At 41.0% G+C, this 15,905-nt stretch overlaps 1 protein-coding gene across 1 annotated transcript in view; it reads right to left on the reverse strand.

The window, feature by feature from the left end:
* Positions 1-15,905, reverse strand: part of LOC149468501 (rho guanine nucleotide exchange factor 18-like) — a 65,712-nt gene that overhangs the window by 14,488 nt on the left and 35,319 nt on the right. The window contains exons 6-7 of the mRNA XM_089670122.1: positions 8,688-8,732; positions 2,893-2,964 (exon numbers count right to left, since the gene is read on the reverse strand). Coding sequence (XP_089526248.1) covers positions 2,893-2,964; positions 8,688-8,732 — 117 coding nt within the window. The remainder of the gene's footprint in view (positions 1-2,892; positions 2,965-8,687; positions 8,733-15,905) is intronic.

The raw sequence follows: 15,905 nt of genomic DNA on the forward strand, positions 1-15,905 counted from the left end.
TTCACAGATTTTGGAAAGTCAGGTGACCAGATTGTATTGCATAATTGTAGTATAGAAAAGTCAGGTCATCAGCCTGGCTATGTTATCTTCAAAGACTATATGAGGGCCAGTTCACACTTCATGCATTTCAGTGCGCTTCTTTTCTGCATCTAAAATGCACAGAAAGTATGTTATATAATTTTCTATGTCATAGTTCACATCAGTGATTGCAGTTCCAGTGCGTGTTGGTTGCAGAAAAAAAAGTAGAACAGGCTGCATTTTTCACAGTAAAACACATACAAAATGCACCAGAACACACCAAAATGCATAAAAAATGCACTGGAACGCACAGGTCCCTATGTAAATTGAAGAAAAAGAGAGGGGGAACTGGAACTCATCAAAAATGCACTAGAACGCATCAAAAACAAACTGGAATGCACCAAAAATGTGTCAAAAACATGCATGCAGAAACGCATCCAGAACACGTCTGGATTGCGTTTCTATAGTGTGAACCGATCCTAAATCTTAAGGGTAGATAAATAGAAATGCATTTTCTTAATTTTGGTATTATAGCAAAGTGGAAGCAACTGGGAACAACAGCAACTCAGCCATGAAGTGGTAGGCCAAGTAAAATGACAGAGCGGGGTCAGCACATGCTAAAGCACACAGTGCACAGAAGTCGCTAACTGTCTGCAGAGTTAATAGCTAAAGACCTCTAAACTGCGTGTGGCCTTCAGATTATCACAACAACAGTGCATAGAGAGCTTCATGGAATGGGGTTCTATGGCCGAGCAACTGCATCCAAGTTGCCAGGAGAACGGTACTTGCCTGATTGCATTGTGCCAAGTGTAAAGTTTGGTGGAAGGGGGATTATGGTGTGGGGTTGTTTTTCAGGGGTTGGGCTTGGCCCGTTAGTTCCAGTGAAGGGAACTCTTAAGGTTTCAGCATACCAAGACATTTTGGACAACTTCATGCTCCCAACTTTGTGGGAACAGTTTGGGGATGGTCCCTTCCTATTCAAACATGACTGCACCCCAGTGCACAAAGCAAGGTCCTAAAGACATGGATGAGTGAGTTTGAGGTGGAGGAACTTGACTGGCCTGCACAGAACACCTTTGGGATGCATTAGAGCGGAGACTGTGAGCCAGACATCTGACATCATTGCCTGACCTTACAAATGCTCTTCTGGAAGAATGGTCAAACATTCCCATAGACACACTCCTAAAACTTGTGGACAGCCTTCCCAGAAGAGTTGAAGCTGTTATAGCTGCAAAGGGTGGGCCAACTCAATATTGAACCATACGGACCAAAACTGGGATGCCATTAGTTCATGTGTGTATAAAGGCACACATCCCAATACTAATGGCAATATAGTGTGTGTGTACATATATATATATATATATATATATATATATATTGCACATTCATCAGACCCTGGGAACTTACAATCTAAGGTCCCTAACTCGCATTCATACATACACATACTAAGGCTATTTTAGGCAGGAGTCAATTGGTCTGATTTCTCTGTTTCCTTTAAGTTACACAGTTAAGTTGCACAATTACACTCTGCTTCAGTTAAGCTGTTACTCCGCCCAGCCTTTGACTGAACAATGAAAGGAAAAGCAGCATACTGATGAGCTAATTCCTCTGTCATTCTGCTTTCTCCTCCTTTCAGCATGCTTCTCATTAGACCTTGAGCACTGCATTAACACTTGAACAACTGACAAACTCCCTGTACTGCTTCTCCCTCTACCAGTTTGAGTTTTTCTGTAGAGGGAATGGCAAAGAAAGCTATACAAGGTTAAAGTCAGGTACTTATGCTGCTTAAAAAAAATAAATGTCATGATGGTGTACAGGGGCGGACTGACAACTCATGGAGCCCCCGGGCAATAGGGGATCATGGGGCCCCTGTGTTCTTGCCCAAACTCAAAAAAGCCTATGAAAAAGGTACCAGGGGCATCTCATGGGGCCCCCTACTGACCCCAGGCCCTCGGGCAGTGCCCGAGTTTCCAAATGGTCAGTCCACCCCTGATGGTGTATCAGTGAGAACCTTGCCCTTAAACGCAAGGTCTGCAGACATGGCTGCTCCTCTGCCCCATTGACAAAAGACTGCATTACCAGAACAAAGATGTAAAAAAAATGTATTAAAATATTAACCTAGCTTCTGTGTTCTGGCCGCTTCCTATCGCTGACATCCCTGGAACTCACAGAGGGTCTTGAGAAAACTCAAGATCCCAGTTTTTGCAAAATGACACTACTGCACCATACAGGAGCGTGTTATTGTAGGATTTGAGATCCTCAACAGGAGGATCCCTCAAAAAGACACACACATGTCACCTTACCTATGCAAGCCTAACAGAAGGCTGCAAGTAAGGTCTTAGTTACGATTTCCTCCCCAAAGTTTTTTTTATGTCCATAATATAGGGTTTAACAGCATGTGGTAGGGAGCAGCCTCATAAGCGTATCCTACATTTCAGTGCAAGATCCGCTTTAATGACTACAGAGCTGCAGTTTATTGTGCATTTTAAACTTGCTTGGAGTTCAGCTTTACTCAAAAACTCTTTTAAACAAGGCTTATGGTGACATGCAAATTGCTTTTCATGTAGCCTTGCATAAATACTTTTTGTGTCAGTTTGCATTACCACTTTCAGGCTACTGCTGTGATTGGCGTCATGCATGTTCAAGGACATATTATATGCCATGCATCGGCAGTATGTTACATGTCGCTGTTTTGTGTTTAAATTAAAAAATCTTTATGAATTGGGCCCTGGGCTATAGCTGCAAATAAATGTATTCATAATATACCATGGAAACAATATTAAAAATGGTCTCAAGAGATGGGATGCATTTATCCTTAGTTCTCTTTATACTGTACATTTACAAAAATGTATGCAGTTTGTTTAAATTACCCACTCGTTTGACAGGAACTCATACCAGGTCAGATTTTGCTTCGATTCACTGCTTGCATCTTGTTTGCTTTTGCTCCTATTGGAGTAAAATTAACAATGATATTTTAAAAAAATTATTCGCATTCAGGTAACCTGCACGAAGGCTCCTCTGGCAATTACCAGGCAGAACCTTGGAAAAACTGTATAGCTTTCTGATCTCCTACAAAAAGTCCATTAAACATAAACAGAAGGTACTGTTACTTCTTCCTGAAATCCAAAAAACAAGGAGCCTTTCCTTCATTTAGATTATGGGCATAATTCCTTTCCACCTATATCTTCAAAGGCATAGCAAGAGAAGGATACAATGGCTTTGGGTGTAACCAGAACCTGGGAAGACAGTAAAACCGTAAGGCAGGACATATTCAATGCAATTTTCTTTTCTGCAACCACAGGTTGCAGGAAAGAAAATTGCTTGATTCCCCTATCAACACAGCCTGTGCTGAAGAGGGTATCCCACACCCCCTGCCGGGAGAACACCATGATTATTACTAGTGGCTATAGCCGCTGGCAGTAATCGCATGCTAGAAATCCGACATGCTGGTTGTACTCAAGTTGAGCAATGGATCGACTTGGGTACAATCAGCCTGCCCATAGATGGATCGAATCTCGTTCGGTCCCTGCTGAACTGGCTGGAATTCAAACCACCTATGGCCAACCTAAGGCAAACCATAGATTATGCCATTTTCTTTCCTTCAAAAAAACTGAATTTTTGTACTTACTGTAACATCTGTTTCTTGAGCTTCAATAATGCCTTCAGGATTTAGTTAAAAGCATTGTACACTTCTAGATGTTTTCAGGGGGTGGGTTTACTAAAGACAAATAGACCATGCACTTTGCAAGTGCAATTGCTCCAGAGCTTAGTACATTAGGGGAAGCTTCACTTTGCAAAGAATACCCAATCACATGCAAGGAAAATTTAAAAAATGCATTTGTGTTGGCACATGATTGGAAGATGGAAGTAAGCAGAGTTTCCCATTGTTTACTAAGCTCTGGAGCAACTGCTCTTGCAAAATGCAGTCTGTTTGCCTTTAGGAAATCCAACCCATTGTTTTAACTAGGTATTACCTTGCTTTACCTGTAATTAGGAGCTCACATGTTGTGGCTACAGTTTGTAGTGTCATGGCTGATCATTTCCCCTATGTCCATGTAATAATTAACCTAGCTTGTCGCTAGGAACAGGCAACTTCTTGTTTGGGGTCACACAGAGTTCAGTGCATGCCTTGCTTTTTCCTCTGTGTTGCATCACAAATGTGGGAGTGCTGATGTGATTAAACCAATATCTTGCAGCATGTGTTAATTCTCTATTAATTGCTCTGCCTAATGGTGTTTGCTTCAGATCTAATTGTTCAGATCTTACTTGATGATCACTAGACTGAGAGACCCAGGGATTGTGAGATATGTAGTTTCTTCACAGGAAATGTTGGTTCTCAGACAACAGACAAAGGTGATGTGTTAATGTCATGCAGCATGCCTCATGTTTGAACACAAACATAACTTCTGACACATCAATATGAAGCTTCACTCTTCTCTAGACTGTGTGTAGGGGGCAACAAACAAAACAACGAAACTACAAGATTCATGCAGGTGAATCACACAAGGAAAGTTTTTAATGCCTTTAATCTGTGACAACTCGGCTATACTGCCACCTACAGGAGAATTTGGACACTGGCAAACAAAAATATATGAGCTGACTAGGTAATAGCTCCTTCCACAACCACCATGCTTCAATTTTGTAGAAAAGCTGTACAGAGGAGTAAATGACAACCAGAGAACACACCTAATAATTTCAAGAAAAAGACTTTACAGTAAGTAAAAAAATCATGTGTGCTTTATTGTTCATATAGGGACACAGGATTCAGTTAACCTGAGACAACTGGGATATCTAAAAGTGGTCTGACTGAGATGGTGGGCAACACAAAACACTAATAGGCCCACTAATAAACAGGATAAAACTGGGGGCAGCTTGAAGGACCTTATAGCCAAAGCTGGCATCAGAGTGGATTAAACATCTACCTGATAAAATCTAGAACAAAGGAAAATCTACTTGTAATGGACTGGAGCCAGATAAAGTCATGAAAGAATGGTGTCCTGGCTGAGCTGAAAAGTCGAAACCACCTTAGGATGGAAGAGGGCTTTAGACCTTAATACTACTTTATGGTTAAAGATTAAAAAGGGTTCTTTACAGGGAAAGAAAGAAAGAAAGAAAGAAAGAAAGAAAGAAAGAAAGAAAGAAAGAAAGAAAGAAAGAAAGAAAGAAAGAAAGAAAGAAAGAAAGAAAAAGAAAGAAATTAGAACATCTGTGACCTGAGAGGTACAGGTAGATTAGTGAAGCGGCAGAAAGAAAGAAAGAAAAAGAAAGAAAAGATAAAAAGAAAGAAATTAGAACATCCATGACCTGACAGGTACAGATAGATTAGTGAAGCGGCAGAAAGAAAGAAAGAAAAAGAAAGAAAAGATAAAAAGAAAGAAATTAGAACATCCATGACCTGACAGGTACAGATAGATTAGTGAAGCGGCAGAAAGAAAGAAAGAAAAAATAAAAAGGAAAGAGAAAAAGGAAATTAGAACATCCATGACCTGAGAGGTACGGATAGATCAGTGAAGCGGCAGAAAGAAAGAAAGAAAGAAAGAAAGAAAGAAAGAAAAGAGAAAAAGAAAGAAATGAGAACATCCGTGGCCTGAGAGGTACGGATAGATCAGTGAAGCAGCATCCTGGTGCCTGACAGTGGACGGCTAACAAAAACCCAGGTGCCAGGGCACAATTTCTAGTCACCATGGCAACATGGCACCTGGGATTTGTCGGGCCCTGGTATAACAGGTTTAAAAGGTGGTTTTTGAAGAGCCAACAGAACCAAACTGAGATTCCACAGGGTCACGTAAGGCTGTACAGGATGAGCTACTTGAGAGACAACCTATGCAAAGGTTTTGACCAATAAATTAAAGGCTAGCAAATGTTAAAATAAGATGATCAGAAGTGACCAGATCATGCACACAAACCCCATGCCACTTGCAATTAGGGGCTACCTATTGCTATCTGAAGGAAAAGGCAGGAACAGAATGGGGAGTGCTCGTGCAACAAACAATTAATGATGCAGCATAAAATTCCTCAGCATGTTACCAATAGAATACGAGCATAAGGTAGCATTCAACATTACAGACATTGCGCTTCCTGCTGAACATTCGGACAGTGTTTACTGCTGTCCTTCTGACAGAAGCCAGTGTAAGGACTGGCTTTTGTCGAAGTAATATGCTGGAAAACCAGCATGCTATAAGTGCTCGCGTTCAATGGCTACTTTTTAAGCACACATGTTCTCTTCAGACAACAGCTTTGGGAGATCAGGAGAGCTGCTATACATGTTCTCCCCAGGCAGAATCTGAGAGGCAAGAGAACTTCAACCAAATATTTATACCCTCCCCTATCATGCATCACTGACAGCAACCAAGCAAACAGTTGGCTAGGATTTAACTGCTTATAAGTATAGTTATTGGATCCTCTTACACTGCTGACATGGACAGTACTTAGAAAGCAGCCTTACATGAATTTCAACATAAAATGTTGCCAGTGCTCCTGGGCATGTTATATGCACATTGAACTATGAGGGTCATGGGACAGTGGAGTGCTCAGCAAGTGTCTTTTATTCTCCTTGGGATCTGCTCTTTCTCTACCTTTTCTACCTTTATACTCTTTAATTTTGTCGTTCTTTCTTTCTACTCTCTACCAATCTATCAACCTGGTTTCGGGATCTGGCTGTATTGACTTGGTTTAATCATGACATTCAGTGAAGATAGCTAACATGTTGTTAGTATAATGTCTCATTTTGGCATTTTGGAAAGTTTTATATAATTTGATATTGGACCATTCATAGTCCTTTTTACTCATGTTTGACCAGAGCATTTTTGTAATTATTGTAACTGAAACTCCATGTCGAATTTTTCTCTTGTTTGAAATCTTTAATAAAAATTTATTGAAAGAAAAATATTGCCAGGCCTGTTAATATAATCAAGTTTGCAAGCAATATAAAATGGTCAACCAACTATTAATGTGGCTGCTCTTGACATCAGAGGTGTACATCAAATCTGTTATATTTACTTCATAATTCAATTTATAGCTAATGACTTTAGCATGTCTGTCCACTGCTATAAACAAATAAGCTCTCACCTTTCACTGGGCAACTGGAGTGTAGACCATTGTCCTGCCAAATACCTGCAAGTATTGTTTTAACATTTTTTACTATTTATTCGAAAAGACTTTGCTTTGGATGGTAGTTAAAGTGGTTGTGAATGTTCTTTTAAAAAAAACAAAAAACAAACAGGTTCATACTTACCTGCCCTGTGCAGGTTCCTGTGAACCTCCTCTTCTCGGGTCCCCTGCTGGCACTCCTGGCACCTCCACATTGTCCAGTGCCCCCATAGGAAGCTGCTTCCTATGGGGGCACTTGTGCGTGCTCATTCACAAGCTCTGCTGTCTGCATCCATCGACATAGACAGTGGGACTCTGCCCCCCCGGCTCCCTTGTCACTGGTTTTGATTGACAGCAGCAGGAGCCAATGGCTCCCGCTGTCTCAGCAAAGCATGTGAGATCTAAAGGGAGAGAAAAGCTGCAGACATGCACAGCGCATGATCAAATGACGGCTCAGGTAAAAGTAAATGGCGGGGAGATACATGCATTCTGATGTTTGCAAACCAGTGTTGGATTTATGGGCAGCCAAATGAAAATGTACTTGCTTTTACTTCTGATCCACCACATTAGGGTCTGGAAAAACAGAAAAGGATGCAGTCCATCTTTTTCTAGACCTGGACTTAAAGGTAGGCTGATGTAAACAGACACACATCTATTTACACCTGCTTGCCCCTAGACTTGCATAGAGCCTCTGATCACTCCACCTAAAAAAACTGACAGGTGGACCTGGTTGGAAGCCCATGTGAAAAGATCTTTATAACTATAAATATGCCAAAACTTGACAATTTATATCCACCTGATTCAGATGAACAGACAAAAACATTTCACTGACAGAAATAAAAAATGTGCCCAGCATAGAAAAAATATGTCAACCCACTGCAGGGAGCTTGGGCCCTAACCACTCATCCCCAGCCTGTGACGGGAAAGGGATCCCATTGAGGTCCTGTTTTTATTTACCTGTAGAGGGTACAGGTGATTATTGGGTAAGATTCCCCACCTCTGTGCTGGAAAAACACTAAAAAGGAAGTACAGTACAAGGGAAATCTGAACAGACCCTATTAAAAATACTTATCCATGTTTACTGTGCTGGGAAATGCAGAAAAAATGCACAATACAGCTTGAACAATCTTTACTCAACTAAGGTTATCTGACTGATATTATGACTTAGATCAAGATCAGATCATCTTTTAGGAACAATTGAAGGAGAAATGTTTTTTTGTTTGTCTTAAAGTGAATTTCTGCAAATTAGATGAATTAAAAATACCACTCTGAGAACATATATGGAGCCTAGCATCTCAAAACTGCCAGAAAATTAGGGTCTATGACCTCAATATGACATGGGAGGACTGCAACCTACCTAATCAGTAAACCATTGCTTTTGTGCAGCTAGACATGAAAAAGTTACTGTATACTAGTTTTAAGAAAAGAGTAACATGGAGATGTCAAGATCTGTTGGGTCAAGGTTCTATATCTCAGAAATCCCTTTTAATTTACCATTTAACTTGATGCCTGGAAGAGCACCAGGATTTTTTTTTCTGGGTTACCTACGAACTGTATGTGTAATTAATAAACCCACCTACCTATGATATTGTTTCAGTTCTTGGAGCACTTGCTGCACAAATAATCTGCATAGAGAAAATGTTATGTTGTCAGTAAAACATCTTTCTTAGTACAGTTTTCCAGCAATGTTATGCCTTTTTAGGCGCAATTATGCACATTTGCGTTATGCAAATGAGAATAATAGTAGAATGGTCGTTAGAAAGATCTTTGGCTAGATGTTTGGTGTGCATGACTAGCTAATCTTCTAATGTATGCGCTATCCATTTTCTAACAGCACAATGTGGCAAATATATTAAAACTGGATTTTGGCTGAATTTTTCATTTTTTTGTCTCTTACAATCTTTCTGTCAAGAGTTTTAATGTCCCCACGACTGCTGTTTAGCAACACTCCTAAAAATGTACCATAAATTGGACAACAGAATGTCCCTGTCAATGATGTATGTCCCTACTAAGGCATCCAGTGCCCAGCTCTCTCAACACATGCTATATATGCATAATATCCACTTCTCAGCAACAAAATGTACCCACCAGTACTGTCTATACACTACTTATACAGTGGATATAAAAATCTACACACCCCTGTTAAAATGTCAGGTTTCTGTGATGTAAAAAAATGAGACAAAGATAAATAATTTCAGAACTTTTTCCACCTTTTATGTGAACTATAAACTGTACAACTCAGTTGAACAATAAACTAAAATCTTTTAGGGGGGAGTAAACATAAAAAACTAAAATAATGTGGTTGCATAAGTGTGCACACCCTCTTATAAGAAGAATTTAGTCATTGTTCAGAATTAAGCAATCACATTCAAAACCACGTTAAATAGGAGTCAGTACACACCTGCCATCATTTAGTGCCTCTGGTTAACCCCAGATAAAGTTCAGCTGTTCTAGTAGGTAGTGTAGACATTTTATATCCACTATACATTTAAACCATTCACTTCAACAAAATATTTGTGTTGCACTACCCCCTTAGGGGTTGCTTATGAATTTGGGTCCCCCTTTAGTCCTGCACAGCCAATCAGCATTTTTCACACAAGATTTCAGTTGGAGTCAGAAATCAGTCCTTAAGCGTTGGTTTAGTTAGTTTGTTGAAGGGATTATACTTAGATGGGGTAAGGGGTGTATAGTCTACACAAGGGACAACTTCCTGAACTATTCACAGCTTCTCTTCTCTGATACAGTCTCTGTTGGAGTGCTAGCCAGCAGCTCCAGTTGTACTACCCCAGACCCTAGATGAACTCCATTTCACCCAGCAATCTGGAGACTTTCTTCCTGAGCAGAGGATCTGGCTTCTGTTCCTTTAAAGGTGTAACAGTCACTAGCAGAGGGCTAATCTGGTTTTTCACCAGAGTGCTCCTTCCCCTATCCACCCAGGGGGTGCAGGTGTACTCACTCAGATCCTCTCCTATACTGCTTGCAGAATGGGTGCTGCTACCCAGCCTATAGCTGGACTTTTCCTTTCCTGCCATACAGGCGATCCTCTCTCAGGGGGCCAGTGAGTCCTGGGTTTTCCTCCTTTCTAGCTCCGGGGTCGCAGGCAGGCCCCATCCCATTAGGCCTCCTGTCAGCCCTCCTCCTCCTGCCTCACATTTTCCTCTCTCTTTCTTTCAGCCCCCTGCCAAGCCGCCTGTTGGGGATTGGCTGATGTCCTTCAAAAGTGCAGTCAACCACTCCTCAGATCCACCCACTGCTTCCAAGGCCCTCCTCCGAAAGTTTCAGAGCAGGGGGAAAATCCAGAGGGGCTGGCCTGCTGAGTCTCTCAGTCCTGAACAGAATCTGACCCCTCTGACTATCTCACCTGAGCTGCTAATCAGCTCCTCACTAGCCATTAGGGTCTAGCTCCCCATAGCTAAACTAGGAGGGTGCTACATTTGCATAGGTATTATCCACTGCTCTGTTCCTTTTACCACTGCCAACACTCCCCATACATATACTGTGTGTGTATCATCCACTGAATAGGCACATGTTATCCCTGTTACTACTATTGTCACTTCTTCCTAATCATATGAAACCCGTACTGCTCAGAACCACCTTACACTATTGTCCCGTTACTTCTTACAAATGTAGCTGGCACTGCTCAACAGCTTGTTGTCTATGTAACTGATTTGGTTACTATTTCCTCTATATAGTAACCATCCAGTACTCAATATCCCTGAGACTGCTGCTACACCCCTATACATATTTCCATCCACTTCTCAATAGCACACTGCAACTTCTACTTTCATCAGTTCCTTTAGGGCTCTTTCAAACCAGTGGTACAATTGGGTCCACCTGCCCGTTTTTCAGGCAGACATAATTGGACCCTCCATTCTCCTCTATGGAGTGGAAGATGTAAACGGACTTGTGTCTGTTTACACCCACCAACCTCCAATCCGATCTGATCCACGAAAAACAAAGAGAAGGGGATCCTTTCCCCTCTGTCTGGGTGGATCAGATCAGAGGACAGTCGGGTGTAAATGGACAGCCGGTCCATTTAAATCTGACTGCCCACAGACCAGAGCGGGCTGTGTCCGTGTCACGGACTTGTGATCTGCCCAGCCCCCTCTGCTCAGCGGGGGATCAGCGGACAGATCTCCCACTGAGCAATGGATTCCATCCCATGGGAAAAGAGCATTATATGTGTACCAGGTGCCATATAGTCGCTGTTACTGTTGCCTTTGATTACTTAGTATAAATTGATATGATTCACAGCTGGCCATACATAAAGAGAATTTTGGGCATATCCTAATGAAACTGAAGCCATGGGTGACCCTTTCAGTACCCTTCTGTCTGCTCCTAAAAATCGGAGGAGCAGGGCAGAAAACTGTCAGTTGATTAATGGTTGCATCCAGTCAGATGCATAGTTCAGGTATTTTGACAGCGCCAGGATGATGGCTATCGGCATACAATAGCTAGCAGAGGGGATTCCTCCAATTGGGTATGCCCCATAGACTTTATAATAACATTAATATATCAAAATTTAATTAACCAAAAAACTTTTTTTACTGGGTCTAGTTTAGGCTAGAATATTATTATTATACAGGATTTATATAACGCCAATAGTTTGCGCAGCGCTTCAAAATATAAAGGGAGACAATTACAATAAATTTCAGTACAGAAGGAATAGGAGGGCTGGGCTTGTGGCGCTTACAATCTAAAGGGGCTAGATTCCCATTAGTGCATTGGCAGGAAAGCCTATAAATCACACATATTTCTGCACCCACATGCAACTGCACACAAAACGCAGTGCTTTAAAAAAAACTAGTGGGGTACCATTAACTCTTAAAGTGTTACTAAACCCAGGACCCTGCATTCGCTATATCTGGTCTCCCACAGTACACACAACATGGAAGTGCAATTATTTTAGTGTCCAGCAGAGCACATGTTAAAGCTTGTAGGAGGAGTTTTAATTTTGCTCTAGGAGGATGCAGAACCCCTGACCTCTGTCTGGACAGTGCTGATTGACCCTGAGCTGATCACATGCACTCTCCCAAGAGAAAAAAAAACCTCTCTAGCAATACACACCAAACTGAGTATGTGCAGAGTGACTCCACACGATATGTCTTATCAGGAGATAAGAGGGGGGCACTGGAAGAAGGGGAGGATAAGAGAAGTCAGGATCAAACAGCCTTTTTACTCAATGCAGTTGATTAACCCCTTAGGTTCCACAGTGAGTAAAACAAACATGCTTTACTGCATATACAGGCTGATTTTACTGTTGTGGGTTTAGTAACACTTTAATAGCAACCCCAGACACTGAAAAACATGGTGCGGTTTCCTGCACACAATATTGCTTGGTGCCAGAAAAGGTGCAGGAACCTTTTTCTTGCAGGAAAATGCAGACACAGCAGCCTATTCAAATGAACTGCGCTAATGTGAACCTAGCCTAAAAAAGTATTGTCTCTTCAACATGTTTGAACATTTTACAAAATGTCCAACAGGTGTTAAAATATGTGCAATCCTTGATGGAATTTTTTTTAAAGCTATGCAAACCAGTGCACTGTGGTAATGCATGCATGGTAAATGTGTGGTATTTGCGCATTATAACATGAGTTGCGTGAAGTAGCTCATCCATTTTGAATGTACTGCTAAAGCACTGCAATTAAAAAAAACAAAAACAGACATGCAACATTATTTTACCCACAGCCCACCACAATGCACAGGTGGCCCACATTCATTACAATACAAGTGCACTGTAGTGTATTGTGTAGGCACACTGGGGCGCACCATACGCTGTGATAACTGGTCCAAACACATTACTACTAGAATTTTCTTGCGTTTTTATTAATAGAGAAGCGCTTATACTCACATGTCTTATAGAAAGAATACCTAGTGAGAATTTTATACCTGAAACACGCATCCTTACAGTCATACATCAGTTGAAAAAAATGTTATACAGCTAAATAGCTCAACTTTTAGAAATTGTAGAATGCTTTCAAATATGTAAATAATAACCACTGCTTGAGGTGATTGTAGCCGTATTAGTGCATTTGTGACAGAAACAATTGAGTACTGTCTGTGATACTTTTTTTATTTGCGCTAACATACAATTTTGAGGACAAGCTTTCGGGGAGTGTCCCCTTCTTCAAAGTCCAAGCAGTACTATACAAATCACAAAGTTTTAGCAGAACGTTAGAAGAGATGAAAAAAAAATAAAATAAAGAGACTAGAGATAAGACACAGCAAAAGCAAAGGGGGGGGGGGGAAACAACACTTACTCACACAGAGGGAGTCAAGCTTGAGCTGATAGTCATAAAACTGTTGGATAATGAGAGAGGAATCCCATGTCCAAATTCAGGCCGTTATCTCTTGTGTCAAATAGAATGTGTCAAACACAAAAACTTGCCATGAATGGGAAACAAAAAACTAAGAATGATAATTCTATTTGACACAAGAGATAACGGCCTGAATTTGGACATGGGATTCCTCAATCATTATCCAACAGTTTTGTGACTATCAGCTCAAGCTTGACTCCCTCTGTGTGAATGAGTGTTGTCTTCCCCCCCCCTCTCCACCCCTTTGCTTTTGCTGTGTCTTATCTCTAGCCTCTTTTTTTTTTTTTTCTCTTCTAACATTCTGCTAAAACTTTGTGATTTGTATAGTACTGCTTGGACTTTGAAGAAGGGGACACTTCCCGAAAGCTTGTCCTCAAAATTGTATGTTAGTGCAAAGAAAAGAAGTATCACGGACAGTACTGAATTGTTTCTAAATAATAACCAAAAATCACAAAATTTTGAAATCTAGATTTGCACTTTAGAGGGCTTTTTCCTCTTGAATTGAATGTGATCCCTGCTTCTGACTCCTTCATGTGACTGCCCTCTTACACTTCCTTTGCTTTACAGGAAGAGATGGACATTATTTCATATTAATCCTGGAAATTAATACACATGAAAGGTAATATTTGAATTTCAGGTTGAACTACAGACAATACTATTGTGTAATAAGATGTAATACTATTGTTAATGTAATAGAAAATAAGTGTATTTTTTAATTGTTATTAGTACAAGTACCAGAATTTGTCTTTAGGCTCTGTTCACACCTGTCTGTTTTTGTCTGTTTTTCAGTTTTTTCTGCAGTTCATTTTGCGTTTCCTACACGCTTTTTTTGACGTGTTTTTGATGCATTTTTGAGTTTTTACTGCGTTTTGCAATTTGTTCTGCTCTTTTTTTTCTGTTAAAGTGGAATTTTTTTTTGTTGCTGGGCAAAATAAAAATGGAAAACGCGGCAAAAACGCACTACCATATATTTCAGCAGCTTCTCCATTGAAGTCTGTTGCAGCAAAAATGCTGCTTTTTGCTTTTAAAAATGTCCCTGACCCTTTCCAAAAATGCAGCAGCTCAAAAAAGCATAGATATGAACATGTTCCATAGGAAACCATGTTAAATGGACTGTAGTGCGTTTCTGAAAAAAGCAAAAAGCACTAAAAAAAGCATTGGTGCGAATGGAGCCTGACAGGAGCCAATCAGACCTTGGTGCACTATGCAGCACTGTCAGACTTACGTTGGAGGCCATACATGGTTCGAATTCCGAATAATTTTTCATCTGAAAATCGGAAACGTCGTTAGCTCGGTAATCTGATGGTGCCATCATTGATTTCGAAATTCGGCCGACCAAGTCATAAAGTTCACCCCATATAACATGCAAAACTTCTGTTCCTTCCAGGTCACGGCTCATACACATATTTTTGGAAAAACGATCGTACGATTTGATCATCATTGAGTCGAAAATTGGTCTTTTTTCACAAATTTTCCAACATGCCCGATCACCGAAAAGGGGAGGAACCACGAAAATCGTCCAGTGCCATTGACCCACTAACAGAGCAAAAATCGACCGATTATTCTTAGGTCCGTCAGTCGATTTTCGACCCATGTATGGCTGGCCTTACTGTGTTGCTGCTCTGTAATTGTCCAATCAGCAGGCATATCAGTGTGTCCAGGACCAAGCTATCCAGTTAACTGCACTGAAGGACCACCTCTTGACTGAGCTGCCTGTCAGGCGTATTTGGATTAGACCAGTGTTTCTCAACCTTTTTTCAGTCAAGGCACCCTTTAAAATTATGGACAGTCCCGAGGCACCCTTTAATATTATGGACAGTCCCGAGGCACCCCATTCTACAATGTGAAAAACTGTTCTAAGTTTTATGTAACGCAGCAACATCCACACATGTAGGACACCCAACATTAGAGGCAATTTATTCTTCCAAAGCAAATACACTTCTGCACACTGGTACTGACTAGTATTCCATTGTTTCTCTTTTCCCTGAGTGTTTCTCCATCACTGAGCTAATGTGACCCCAGCACTGATGGAGAGGGGCAGGGGAGGGTCAAACTAGGATACTGTGCAGGCAGCTGCCATCCTCCTTATCAATTGATGATGTTGTCAGGACACCAGCGCCTAGAAGGTCGTAATGGTGCACAATGAAAACCTGTGGCTTTGTGTAACTAAAAGGCAGTCTTTTTACACCCACTGTCTTTTTTAGACATTTTGCCAAGGCACCCCTGAAGAAACCTCAAGGTACCCCAGGGTGCCTGGGCACCCTGGTTGAGAAAGGCTGAATTAGAGGACTGGCTGACCAGCACTGAAAATCTTTTGTCAGTTTAGACAACAGTTCACTCGTATTTCAACTGTGTATTTAGCAGTTTTTGGTATTAAAGTAGTTGTAAAGGATTTTTTTACCTTAATGAATTCTCTGCATTTAAGAAAAAAAAATACCTTACAATAGCAGTGTCCTCTAGCCCCCTTCCCTAAGACTTACG

This window comes from Staurois parvus, unplaced genomic scaffold (genome assembly GCF_062004578.1).
Source record: "Staurois parvus isolate SC_StPar_1 unplaced genomic scaffold, SC_StPar_1.0 ptg000086l, whole genome shotgun sequence".
NCBI classification, from domain to species: Eukaryota; Metazoa; Chordata; class Amphibia; order Anura; family Ranidae; genus Staurois; species Staurois parvus.